This window comes from Acanthopagrus latus, chromosome 21 (assembly GCF_904848185.1).
Source record: "Acanthopagrus latus isolate v.2019 chromosome 21, fAcaLat1.1, whole genome shotgun sequence".
Lineage (NCBI taxonomy): Eukaryota > Metazoa > Chordata > Actinopteri > Spariformes > Sparidae > Acanthopagrus > Acanthopagrus latus.
In genome coordinates this window covers 27,671,085-27,684,977 of record NC_051059.1, presented here as the reverse complement: position 1 = coordinate 27,684,977, position 13,893 = coordinate 27,671,085, and the positions used below count along the sequence as shown (strand labels likewise).

The 13,893-nt window shown below is 46.6% G+C and overlaps 1 protein-coding gene and 1 long non-coding RNA gene across 2 annotated transcripts; one reads left to right on the top strand and one right to left on the bottom strand.

Moving 5' to 3' along the window:
• Nucleotides 1-2,787: 2,787 nt before the first annotated feature.
• LOC119011477 lies at nt 2,788-3,172 on the bottom strand. Its single transcript, XR_005072205.1, has 2 exons — nt 3,093-3,172; nt 2,788-3,045 (listed from the first exon to the last, which is right to left on the bottom strand). It is a non-coding gene; the product is annotated as an uncharacterized LOC119011477 (long non-coding RNA).
• nmnat2 (nicotinamide nucleotide adenylyltransferase 2) lies at nt 3,163-12,732 on the top strand. Its single transcript, XM_037084635.1, has 11 exons — nt 3,163-3,386; nt 7,293-7,381; nt 8,395-8,462; nt 8,763-8,841; nt 8,930-9,056; nt 9,144-9,224; nt 9,769-9,813; nt 9,987-10,063; nt 10,543-10,644; nt 10,743-10,810; nt 12,256-12,732. The coding sequence occupies exons 1-11, from the start codon at nt 3,302-3,304 to the stop codon at nt 12,356-12,358; spliced, it is 924 nt and encodes a 307-aa protein (XP_036940530.1). The 5' UTR covers nt 3,163-3,301; the 3' UTR covers nt 12,359-12,732.
• The last annotated feature ends 1,161 nt before the right edge of the window (nt 12,733-13,893 follow it).

Below are 13,893 nucleotides of genomic sequence, written 5' to 3'. Positions count from 1 at the left end.
AATGTAACTAAGTACATTTACTCAATGGATGTACTGAAGTGTAATTTGGAGGTTCTTGTTTTTACTCGAGTATTTCTGTTTTCTGCTTCTAATTCTTCCTCTCCACCACAGCTCGGAGCCAACTACTGTACTTATTACTCCATTACATGTATCTGATTACTTTAGTTACTAGTTACTTTACAGGTTACACAATATCTAACACTAGGACACTTTCACATTCTATAAGGACACTCCCACATGAAATAAGGACACTGTTACATTCTATAAGGACACCCCCATACTCTATAAGGACATTCCCACATGAAATAAGGACACTCTCACATGATATAAGGACACTCCCATACTATATACAGACACTCCCACGTGAAATAAGGATACTCCCATAGTATTTAAGGTCACTCCCACAATATATGTTGGGACACTCCCACACAGAGTTTAAAGCCTGCAGCTCCTCCAGTCAGTTCAACCTGAAGAAGTCTCTTGGACTAGAGGTGAGACGTCTTCAAAAAACTGAAACAGGTCCAGTTGAGGTCGACAACGTCCAGCACCAGACAGACAGAAGAAACTAGAGAAAGATTCTGCTGACAGACAGAAGGAAGAAACAGACAGAACCACAGAATCCTCCTACTGCACAGAGCTCAGCACCGACCTCAGGAACAAACACTGACAAAGACCAGTTCTTCATCAGAACTTCAGACATGAAGCATTCATCTGAGAAAGTGACAGAATCAAGTGAATGTTAATGAAACATTTCCATCAGTTCACTGTGAACACTGTCACACTGTTTCTACTGACTGGACCTCAGTGAAGGTTGGTTCTGCTCAGCATCACACTGTTTCTACTGTTGCCTCAATGATTTGATAAAGTCACATCACAAGTCACAGGACGTCTGTCAGTCTGTATTTTATTTTAGCATCTCCTCCGACCTCACCTCCAATGGCCTCACCTGCTTCAGCCCTCTCTCTTCTGAAGATGCTCTCACACTAGTGATGTCTAACCGGGCCACCACCTGTTCCCCTAACCAGATTCCCTCCTCCCATCTCTAAAACTTCTCTCATGACATCCTGCCATTCCTCACCACTCTAATCAACTCCTCCCTCACTTCAGGCCTCCAGCTCCTCAACACAGCCACAGTAAAGTCACTCCTACAGAACCCACCCTGGACTCAGCTGACATCTGAAACTACAGACCTGTGTCTCTTCTTTCATTCCTCTCTAAAACCATGGAACATACAGTCTACAACCAACTGTTCTCCTGTCTTTTAAAAAACGACTTCCTTGACCCAAATCAGTCAGACTTCAGGACCGCTCACTCCACTGAGACGGGCCTCCTCACAGAGTCCCTTGGTGCCTCCAGAACCTCGTCCCACTTGTCAGTCCTCGTTCTCCTCAACTTCTCTTCTGTGTTTGACAGTCAACCACCAAATCCTCCTCTCCACTCTGACTGAACATCGCTGACTCAGCTCTAACCTGGTTCACATCATACCTGACAAATCGCACCTATCAGGTCACCTGGAACGGCTCCTTGTCCAAACACTGCTTTCTGGAAACTGGTGTCCCTCAAGGCTCAGTATCAGGACCGGTTCTGTTTTCACTATACACTAGATCACTGGGCTCTGCAGTCACATCTCATGGATTCTCTGACCACTGTTCTGCTGACGACACCAGCTGTTCCTCTCTTTCCCCTCATCATCCTCCAACAGCCACATTGTGACGCTCATCTCTGAATGTCTGCATCATCTCTGCTTGGACAGCTGCTCATCACCTCAAACTCAACCTGAGTAAACCTGAACTCCTCTTCATCCCGGGACAGACTGTCCTCACATGGACCTGTCAGTCACTGTCCAGGACGTCACGGTATCGCCTTCATCGACTGAGGAACCTGGCCGTAATCCTCGATGCTGGACTGTCCTGCACCCCCAACATCACTGCTGTGGCCCGATCCTGCAGATTTGCCCTCTACAACATCTGCAGGATCTGGTCTTTCCTCAAAGGAAGCAACGCAACTCCTGGTCCAAGCTCTGGTCATCTCCCTCCTGGACTACAGTAACTCCCTATTGGCTGGACTCCCAGCCTCGTGACCTCCACTGACTTCCTGTTGTGGCCCGCGTCTGATTCCAGATGCTGGTGCCGGACCTCAAGTCCGTCAACAGAACTGAACCCGTCTTCCTCCAAACCCTGGTCAGACCACACGGCCCAGAGAGAACACTGCACTCTTCTACATCAGCGGGCCGGCTGGTACCACCATCGGCTGAGAGCAAACAGAGCTGCTCAGAGAAGTCACGACTCTTCTCTGTTCTGGAGCCTCAGAGGTGGAACGAACTCCCGACCAGCGTCAGGACAGCAGAGTCTCTCTGTCTGCAGCAGGAAACTCAAGACTCACATGTTCAGACTTCACCTGGACCCCACTGAGCATGACTCCCTCCCTCCACGAAAAAAACAACTAAATAAATGACTGCACTTGAATCTTCATATCGTCGCACTTTATTCACAGCACTAATGTACTTAAAGAATCTTAGATAAACAGCAGTTATGATCTTCAGATGACGGCCTGACAATTGTCTCTATATTTCTTTACTCCATCGACGGTGATGTCGTGTTTCTCTCTTGTGACACATGTACTTATTGTAAGTCGCTTTGGACAAAAGTGTCTGCTAAATGCTCTAAATATAAATGTGAATTTTTTCTGCAATCTGAAAGAAAAATCAATGATAATCTGAAAATACTGGATGTCAGTTACCCCTAAAAATAATAATAATAATCCAATAACAACACTTGGAAACACAAATTAATGCATGTATGTTTATTCTGTAAGATGTCGGAGGGGACAGTGAGGCTGGATCACACATTAGGATGGCGTACCCCGCCACTGACAGTGAGGACCTACAGAGAGAAACACGAAAATATAATAAGAGACACAAGAAGACACGTGTCTCTGTCTTGTGATTGGACCTCAGTGCCGGTCGGTTCTGCTCGGTGTGTCTGTCTTGTGATTGGACCTCAGTGCCGGTCGGTTCTGCTCGGTGTGTCTGTCTTGTGATTGGACCTCAGTGCCGGTCGGTTCTGCTCGGTGTGTCTGTCTTGTGATTGGACCTCAGTGCCGGTCGGTTCCGCTGTCTGCGTGCGGTCCTGTCTCTTTAACACAGTGACGCTGCTTCCTGCCGCAGACTCTCCAGCCTCGCCTCTCTCTCTGCGGCTGCTGCCTGCTACAAACAACCGACGACCCGGGAGCACTGAGGTACACAGGACCGGGACCGGACCGGACCGGAACTCAACACAAGCGACAGAGACCGACAGACACCATGACAGAAACCACCAAAACCCACGTCATCCTGTTGTCCTGCGGCAGCTTCAACCCGATCACCAAGGGACACATCCATATGTTCGGTGAGCATCTGTGTGTGTGTGTGTGTGTGTGTGTGTGTGTGTGTGTGTGTGTGTGTGTGTGTGTGTGTGTGTGTGTGTGTGTGTGTGTGTGTGTGTGACAGACCCTCTCTAATAACAGTAACGTTAAAATGACAGAAATCTGAATGGGGTTTGGTGTGTTGTTGTTGGTCGCTGTCCAGCAGGGTGGTGCTGAAATGGCCGACGGCTCCACATCCAGCAGAATTATGTAGAAAACACAAACAACAACACAGTAATCACACACTGACGACACACTGTGACCCGCTTAGATCAGTCTGAGCCCGTTTTTAGACGTTAAAGCCGGAAATGTTCCGTGTCGCCGCTCCGCAGGCCTCACGCAGCGTGTGGCGCAGCCCAGAAAACAAGCAGCCTCTCCTGACGGGTCCTCAGGAGGATCAGTTCAGCCCGACACACACATGATGCACACACACACACACACACACACACACACACACACACACACACACACAGCAGCAGGTGGTGCCTTGCTCAGCGGCGGGTTCCTGCGTCATTAGAGAGGAGCTGCGATGGAACAGCAGCAGCAGATGATTCACATTCATGTTGTTAGGAAACAATCGTGTTTGAGTTCATCCACGGAGATTATTGTATGTATTGATTAATCTGTTAATAATGACGTCATGACAGGGCTGATTGATGAGCAGCTGTGCTGGACTTCGGCAGAGGTCGAGGTGTTTACAGGGCAAAGAATCAGTCAGATGGACTGAATGTCTGGACGACCCTCACTTACACATTTAATGGGCCTCACATTTAATTAGGGTAAAACATCTAATTAAAGGAGCAGTTCACAGTGTAATCAGCCATCATCTGCTCGTCCTGCTGATGAGAGTCAGCTGAAGGGTCACCGTCCTTCAGCCGAGCAGCTACAGAGAGATTTAATCTGAATGAATCGGATCACATGCAGCAGCTGGCCCATTACCCACAGTGATGTCTCTCTGGGGCTGAGTTGCATTGTAGGTAATGTAGGCACCAGGATTTTAAAAAGGAGGAAGGATGTGTGTTTGGTTTATTTGTTGTTAAACTGTTCACATGAGTCCAACAGTGTCACAGGAGGACAGCCTACATTACCCACAATGCACAGTGACTGTCAGAGGTTTCACGTACGCAGCAGTTCTGTCACCACGTCTTGTGTCAGACTGGACCCGTTTCCCTTTAATGCAGTGGAACAGCCTCAGTTTGGTTCTGGAGGAAATCTGTCTCATAACAACGTAAACAAATCTATCAGGACTCTCAAGTCCAGCCCGTGACCCATCCAAGCTCCGACCCGCCTGACTCCAAGTGTTCTGGCTCGTCAGACTTCTGGATCTGTTCGACAAACACTGGACAGAAAGTTCAGCATCAGACTCAGAAGTGAAGGCCTGTTTCTCTCCTCCCACTGGTGTCAATGGAAAATTAATTAATCTCTGGGAGCCAATGACAGGCCTGGGAGCTGTGTGTCACTCAATCAGAGGAGAGGGGCGGGTTCATGTGGGTGTCAGTCATGTGCTGTCCGGCTGACTCATGATGACACACAGAGAATCAGACTGTGGGACGTTTGGATGTTAGTTCAGACTGAATCAAACACGTCTGAGGAGTCTGTGATTGGTTCAGACTGGACCTCTGCACCGGGCCGGGCTCGTGAGCATCGTCTCAGACGCTGCAGCAGCGCAGCAGCCATGTTCCCATCGTGACCTATTTTCACCAGCAGCTCCTCGTCTCTCAGCGTCCTCTGAAGGTGGAGACGGGAGAGTAATGAGAGCTTTAACAAAACATGCAGCAGCAGCTCATTCATCACAGAGTGAAGACGAGGATCAGACAGCAGATCTAATGTGAAGTACTCAGATCCTTTACTGCAGGAAAAGTACTCAAGTACAAGTACAAGTCCTGTAATGAAAACCTTACAGTATGTACATGTAGTGGAGTAAAAGTACAACACTTCCCTCTGAGAGCTGAGCTGCAGGTGAGTAGAAGCAGAGATCTATATATAATACAAAATACCTGGATCTGAACCTGTGTGCAGCTGATGAACTGTTGTATGAGGGAAAAGTCTTTTTGTAAGAATCAAACGCAACAAACTCCATGAATCTGTCTGACTTTAAATGAGACGTCAGTTCATCAGCGTCTGCAGCCTCCATCAGCTGAACGCAACAAAGTGTCTGTTTTAACTTCTTCACATTAAAGTAAACTTTCTTCAAACATCTTCATTTGAGTTCTTTGTGAGAAAACCTGTTGTAATATTACAAAATAAAGTTTGTTACGGTTCGCTAAAATGAACAGTTTCCGCTAAACACTGGATCATGAAGTGAAGATGTGTCCAGATGTCAAACAGCCTGAAGAGGATTTATTGATCTCTGTGTTCAGGCTGATGATCACCTGACAGCTTGAACACCAACACTCAGTTAGTTTCAGCTCAGACTCCAAACAGTCACAGTAACACAGTGACACTCTGCCAACGGGTCAAACAGAACCTCACCATCAGTCACATCCTGCTCAGAGAGCTCGTTGGCGTCACTGTTGCCATGGTAACAGACCGCTCAGTCATTAGTTGGGAGTGTAGGCGAAGCCCGGAGTTTAAATAAGAGCCAGCAGCTACGAGTCCAGACGTCTGTGTTCTGATCCGAGACTGAAGACAAACCTGAGCCACACTGCTCCAGAACAACCTCACAGAGAAACTTTAACTGCATCTGACAGAAGTCCAAAGATAATGTCCTGAGGAAACACTGAGCATCAACACGAGATCCAATCTGTCCTGAAACCTAAAATCCAGAAACCATCACACAGAACCATCAAAGATCCGTGTTCAGGAACTCTAAAACTAAAATGTCTGGAAATGATCAACTGTTGTTTCACACGTTGTTGAGTTCTGACGTTAATCCTCAAAGTAACCTTCAGGAGAGTCAGAGAGGAAGGCACAGTGATGTCACAGTGATGTCACAGTGATGTCACAGAGCTGTAAACTGGCATCTGTGATTGAATCCGCCTCTGAGTGAAGTCAGCTCTCAGCAGAGACTCTGGTTCTGGTTCTGGTTCTCTCTCTCCGCTCTGTAACGTTATGTTCATGAAGTAAAGTCCAGTTCCCCTCCAGCTCCAGTCAGCAGAACAGAACAGAACCTGGAGGTCCGCTCTGGATCACTGCTGCAGTCAGGCTGATCAACAGGAGTGAAATCAAGCTACAAACTAATCTCTGAGCTCTGCTCCCGTCGGATCAGAACAGAACCTGATGAGACTCCAGGTGTTTGTTCCTCCAGCAGGTCTGGATCTGCTCAGTGACGCGTGAAGCAGAAACACCTCCTGGATATAGAGTAAAGTCAGTGTGGCCCACAGAAAGACTCCTGCCGACTGAGCCGGCTAGCTTCCAGTTTAGCGCTCGGCTAACTTGAAGTCACATCTCGGAGGTCGTGACAAAAGTCTCCAGCATTTTACAGATGCTTCGTTCACAATGTTAGCTGATGGGAACTGGTAGTTCTGGGCAGCGGTGCGTCAGGTGACCGGTCCCGGGCCTGGAGCTCCTCATGGAGGCTCGGCTGCAAATGTCTTCAGTTCTGATTGGACTCAGAGCAGAACTGACATGTGTGTCATTAAGCAATTATAACATTTAAAACTGATCGAAGATCAAATGCAGTTTGTTTCCAACCCTGTGAATCTGTAGAACAAAGTGCTGAATTATCACCTGAGTCACTCATTCAGACTGTCAGCTGTCAGCTGGTTGACTGTGGATATTTAAACGATGAACAATGACTGAATTGTTTCAATATGTGATGATATTTTATGGCCAAACAACAATGAAGCCATGAAACTGGTCTTTGTTATGTGAAATCCTCAGAGGGACGAGGCAGAACGTGTTTCTGGCTCCACACTGTTTAAATGTTCTGTTTGTTTGTGTGTTTGCAGAAAAAGCCCGAGAATATCTGCACAAAACAGGTCGTTTCATCGTGATCGGAGGAATCATCTCTCCCGTGCACGACTCGTACGGAAAACCAGTAAGTCATGAAGAAGAATCCTCTTTATTTCCAAACAGTCAGCAGGTCTGTTGAAGCGGTTTGTAATCAGAGTACAGCAGCAGCAGTAGAGATTACATCACAGCAGCAGCGTCCTGCGAGCTGCTGCTGCTGTTTCCTGCTGGAACAGATGAAGCTCTTGTCCTACTTCCACTGTTCTGCAGAAACACATCATGAATAATAGATGCTGAGGAGCTGTGAGACACCAGGACGCTTCCTGCTCGCTTCAGTCTCACATCAGAGCTTCAGCTCAGCTTCATGCTGCCAATGACTCACTTTAATTATTAGCTCATTAACAGTTCAGGTATTATCAGTCCTGACACAAACACGTGGAGGTTAGAAGGTGAATGTTCACAGCTGCAGTACCAAACACAGGTACTGGACTCTTTAAGGATCGGTCTGCAACAGATCAGACTGACATGATGATGTCACAGACGTCTGCTGAGGTTAGCATGCTAACAGCTAGCTGCTAACAGCCCTCTGTATCTCAGAGGTGATAGTCTGACAGCCTGTAGCTTCAGTTCACTACTCAGTCTAATGAGTCGACAACATGGACTCATAAAGCGACAAGTGCAAAATAAAAACTCAAGAGAGAAAAAACAGAGCCATCAAAAATACAAAGACAGGAAGTGGAAAGTAAACCGTGACACATGAGGAGAGAACTACAAAATAAAACAGGAAACACCTGAAAAAAGCAAACCACCACAGTGTCGTCCTTGCTGCTGCGCCCACAGAAACTCTGTCTGACCTCCAGACAGCACTGATACTACATTACCCATGAGCCTTAGCTGCTGCAGCTCTGGAGAGGCTTCATTGGTGTGACCCAGAATCTGTTTTTATCTTCCACATATGTCAGATCAGTTTGATCAGCTGCAGCGATCAATCAATCATTGATTAATGTGTGTGTGTGTGTGTGTGTGTGTGTGTGTGTGTGTGTGTGTGTGTGTGTGCGTGCGTGCGTGCGTGTGTGCGTGCGTGTGTGTGTGTGTGTGCAGGGCCTGGTGCCCAGCAGACATCGTCTCACCATGTGTCAGCTGGCCGTGCAGTCCTCTGATTGGATCAGGTGAGCGATCAGATGTATTGATTATTGTCAATGTGATGTCAGCAACACGTTTCCAACAGACAGAGACGTGAACAGAACAGAACCTGTTTGGATCGTTCAACAGGTGGATCAGTTACAGGTGGATCAGTTACAGGTGACAGGATCATGACTCAGGAACACTGATCAGATTTTAATGATTGATCGTTTGTATGTTCTGGTCACAGACGACCAGCCGGTTCAGAATGGGATGTTCTGATAATGATAATCACAGTCTGGTTCTGTAACTTGTAACGTGTGTGTGCGTGTGTGTGTGTGGTGCAGAGTTGACCCCTGGGAGTGTTACCAGGACACCTGGCAGACCACCTGCAGCGTGCTGGAGCATCACCGCGACCTGATGAAGGTCAGGAAGAGTTATTACTGTATGAAGCGTTATCTGTCTCTCTGTCTCTGTCTCCTGGAGTGTTGATGAACATGTCCTCCCTCCTCAGAGAGTCACCGGCTGTATCCTGTCCAACGTCAACACGCCATCGACGACTCCTGTGATTGGTCAACCACAGAACCAGACTCCTCCCATCTACCAGAACCACAACAACATGACCCACAAGCCCACAGCCAGTGAGTCTCGTCCCTCCAGGGATCAGTGAGTCCATCAGGTTTCATTCTGGATCAGACCGTTAACGAGCTGTTGTGTCTCTGTGTCAGTCAAACTGTGGGGGAAGGTCAGCGAGAGTCTGGGGAAGATCTGCTGCGTCCGTCCTCACATCGAGCGCTTCACCTTCGTCGGTGAGTCCAAACATTCAGAGAGGAAGAACCAGCCGCCATGGGCCCGTTAGCCAGAGTTCATCCTGCCAGCAGACTGTTCAGCTTTAACAGACCATCACATCAACATTTATATCTTTATTAACAACACAAATCTGAATATTTGGAGTCCAGTTTTCAGTTGTATGTTGTGACAGCGCTGTGCTTATGTTCTGGTCGGGTGTCAACACGATCGTGTCTGGGCTCAGTACCTGGTTCTGTCCCCACAAACATGACTGGATGTCTCAACATCACATTTACAGTCAGAACATCAGAACACAGTGTTGAACAGTGGTCTCTGGCTCACCAGTATAGATTAATTATCTATGGTATTAACCACTATCATTAACGATGGCTCGGTTCTGTCAGCCGCCATCAGTAGTGTTTCATATTCCACCGACTGTTGATGGTCCTGCAGACACGTCGCAGCTGGACTCTGGATGAATGAATGAGTAGTAGCGTGTATGAACTGGCCCCTCCGAGCCTCCGTACTCATGTTTGAGCTGATGATGTTCTGTCTCTCTGTCAGATGAGAATGCGAACCTGGGCACCGCCATGAGGTACGAGGAGATCGGTGAGTCGTGTCTTCTCTCTGGCCCTGAACACTCGGCTGTGTTGTGTCCTCTGGTTTCCTTCCTGTCTGGTTGTTTGTGTGCAGTAAACATGTTGTTTACTCTGTTTGTGTGCAGTAAACATGTTGTTTACTGAGGGCGTGTCTCTTTCCTCCTGCCTGTTTGTCGTCTGTAGAGTTACGCATCTTGCTCCTGTGTGGCAGTGATCTCCTGGAGTCCTTCTGCATCCCTGGCCTGTGGAAGGACAGTGATGTAAGCACACTGTAGCCCCACCCCCACCTTGCCTTTAACCCCGCCCCAGTCTATAACGTGGCCCCGCCCCTCAGCTCTTTCCTCTGACCCATGTCATGATAACCCGGGTCGTTTCGATGTTGTCGATGAAGGAAACATGTGCAGCAGGAGAGCGTGGCGACCCGCAGCATGCAGCGTTCTGTTCTATGACCTGCTAACAAACAAACCAACATGCTAATATGAATGCCATGCTAACTGTTAGCAAGAGACAATGACAGATGTTTGAATTAGATTCATGATAAAACTAGTACATTTAATCTTTTTGCAGATGTGAAGAAATGAGTGGACAAAGATTTGGCTTCAGTCACATCAGAGAGACTCAGATGAAACATGTTTGTGAATTCTGACCAACCCGATCGGATCGGGTCCAAAACACATCATAAAGCTGGTGTCTTCAGACCCTGAGGAGCACCTGACAGCGGCTCTCTCTCTGGTTTCAGATGGAGGTGATCGTGGGGGATTTTGGGATCGTGGTGGTTCCTCGTGACGGAGCCGACACGGAGCGGATCATGAATCACTCCTCCATCCTCCGCAAGTACAAGGTGAGAGCAGAACATCAGCTGCTGCTGTCCGCCTGGACTCTGTTGTTAGAGAGACGTCCTGCTTCATTGTCTCGTCTCGGTTCGTTGTTCGGTTTCAGGACAACATCATCGTGGTGAATGACGAGAAGACCCACCCGATGTCCATCGTCAGCTCGACCAAGAGCAGGTGAGGATTTATCTCATCATGTTGTGACTGTTAAATATCTAAATATCTAATATCTGACTCATGAAGTCATTCAGCGGCAGCAGACTGCTGTCCTCTGCTCGCTTTCAGCAAAAACAATGTTGTTACAGGTTTTAACTCTGTGAACCTGCCAGTGTCAACTACTGAACCAGACTCCATTAACAAATGTGGTGATTTTAAGAGTTGTTGAGTTAAAACAAACTTTATAATGTAGTGAAACTGTGTCTCTGACGGATTCTGAATCATTGTGTCCTTGTTGTAAATTCAGCATTAAATCTTTCAGCTGAAGTTGTTTGTCTCCTTGTAAAAAGTGTCAGTTTGTGGCAGCATGTTATTGATCTAAATATGTCACATGTTACAAAGACACTAAACAGGAACAATATAGGCGACTTCTTCCCAGACTCCCTTAACAAATGTGTCAGTTTAGTGAGTTGTTGAGTTGGAGACACTTTATAAACTCTGTGAAACTCTGTCTCTGACTCATTCTGACTCATTGTGAGGAGACCGGAAGATCAATTAAAAAAGAAAAGAAAAAAAAAAATAAGGTTTTATTTACCCAAAATGAAATATTTTCCAAAATAACCAAGGCAAACTTATTAACTAAGCCTTTAAAAGAGGTCAACAAAAGAAAACTACACTCAGAATAACAACAAAGAACAGAACAGAACAGACCTGACGAAATGGCATAAGGGAGCACATATATAGCGGCCAACCAAATAATACACAAGGGGAAAACAAAATGGATGCCAACTACAACTAAATACAAAGCAAGCTAACTAAACCCAAATCCCCCCATGGCACAGCAGAAAATGATACAGAACCCCACGTTGCTTAAATGTGTGAATTCTGCAGGGCTCAAAGTAAATAAACAACTTCTAAATCAAGCAAACTGTGCAGTATCACATTGTGTGATGTTAATTGTTTGGTGTGTCTGGCTGCAAATTTAATGAACCTGTGTAGAAAATCAAACTCCAGTGGAGAGTGAGTTAGAGTTTCCTGTGTGACTGTGAGCATCACTGTTCTGCATGAACTTCCTTCAGTCTTTGAGTAGAAACATGGAGTCTGTTTGTCTCAGTGATGTTTGTAGAGCAGGACGTGACATCTGCTCACTCAGGACAGAACGCCGGCTGTGAACTGGCTCTGAGAGTTCAGGACCTCAAAGATGCTCTGAGGCTAACTGAAGCTAACTGCTACAGTCATACTGTTTCCTTCATACACTAGAAATCAGTTAATTTCATGTTTGCTGTGTAACTGCTGACTGAGCCTCAGATCAGAACATCAGGTCACGTGTCTTCATGTCATCGATCAGGTTTGCTGAGAAATGCTTGTTGCTGTTTGTAGAAAACATGCTAGTTGCAGGACAGTGATGAGTTTAGAAGGTTGAATATTCAAACTGCTCCACTGTCTCTCCTCGTCCTCGTCCTCAGACTGGCCCTGCAGCACGGTGACGGTCACGTCGTGGACTACCTGAGTCAGCCGGTCATCGACTACATCCTGCAGAGTCAGCTGTACATCAACGCCTCGGGATAGAGACGACGGCTGGCGCATGAGAACAGGAGGAGTGGGGGGGGCGGTACCTACAACCACCATCATCGTTATAAATTCGACCCCGCCCCCTAAAAAAACGACATCTTCCTTCTCTGTCTTCTGTGTCAAACATATACTCTTCTTTGAGCTGTCGCTTTCCACCTGGAGCATTCGTGTCCCTCCTTCTGTCTGTGTCATGTGACTTTACCATCGGGGAGGGGGGAGGGGGGCATTTTGGGATGACAGGGGGCTGCTGGAGAGGAGGTACGGAGGTAATCCCAAAGGGCTGCGGCGGTCACTGATGTATTTTTGCTCTGGCGACAGTGTTTTATCACTCTCTGTTTTCTGTCTTTATTAAAGTTTGGGGGTGCATGACACTCGGCCAGCATGCTCAACTCTTCTTCTGTGTCAGGGCGCCGATCAGCTGGAGCACCAAAGGGTCTGTGGGCCTCGTGCAGGAACAGGACGAACCCATATTCTTCTTTTTAGAGTCTTAGAAATGACAGTGGTCCTTCCACTGACACGCTACTGGAATTGCTAGCTTCAGTCAACCTTGAAAAAGATGGATATTTTGGATAAACTGTCTCAACACGGAGGGAACAAATTATAGATTTTTATTAACAGCCGACAACGACGTATGACTTTTCTTGTCTTGGACAGCAGCAGAGAGCAAGAGACTGACTGAACATTAATTAAGATTTGTTAGAAACTTTTTTCTCTTCATGTCAGACCGTTAAAATAATGGGTCAAGTCGCTGAGCGCAGCTGGTGGATCAGAACTCCTTCACCCTTTCAAATGTTCACAGTCAATATGTATCAATACATCCACATTTTTAACATCATTAGTGTTTTCATAAAAAATTATAGAATAACTTGATTAAAGAAAAAAGAGCTGCAGATTTAGTGTGTCGGTCCACAGTGTTCAGACAGGAAGTCACCTCAGCTGACATCACAACAATCGCTAGCACATGCTATCATCTGTAGCTGATCAGGCTAACATTAGCTCTGCTGCTAACATTAGCTCCACGAGCTGATCGAAAAGTCTCCAGCTGATTTAAAAAATATATATCTTGGTTGCTGTTTTTTTTTAAAAGAGAACGAGCAAAGTTTTTAACTATGCCAGTGACATCATGCTAACAGGCTAAAGCTAACACGTAGCCTAAAACCTCGTCATCGTCTCGAGACAGAAACTTTCACTGTAGAACAAAACAAACCTGAACAAACAACCAAGATTTCTTCTTCTCTGTTTGTATTTCAAGTGTCGTCACGTCAGTTTGACCTCCGGCTTCAGTCGCTGAAGTCTTCTGTGTGGTGGTTCATTCTGTTTAGGCTCCATGAACACATGAACACACTGATACATTTAAATGAAGTCGGACCACCAGAGTCTTGTTCTGTCTGCTGATGTCCAACGTGACTTAAACTCACTGTCAACTTCTAATATTTAGTCTCTGGTCATGTTGTTGTGATTAAAACTCAGTGGAACTTTGAGCTCATCCTGCTCATGAAGACGTCACATGTTCCTGCACGAGGCCTCGCTGT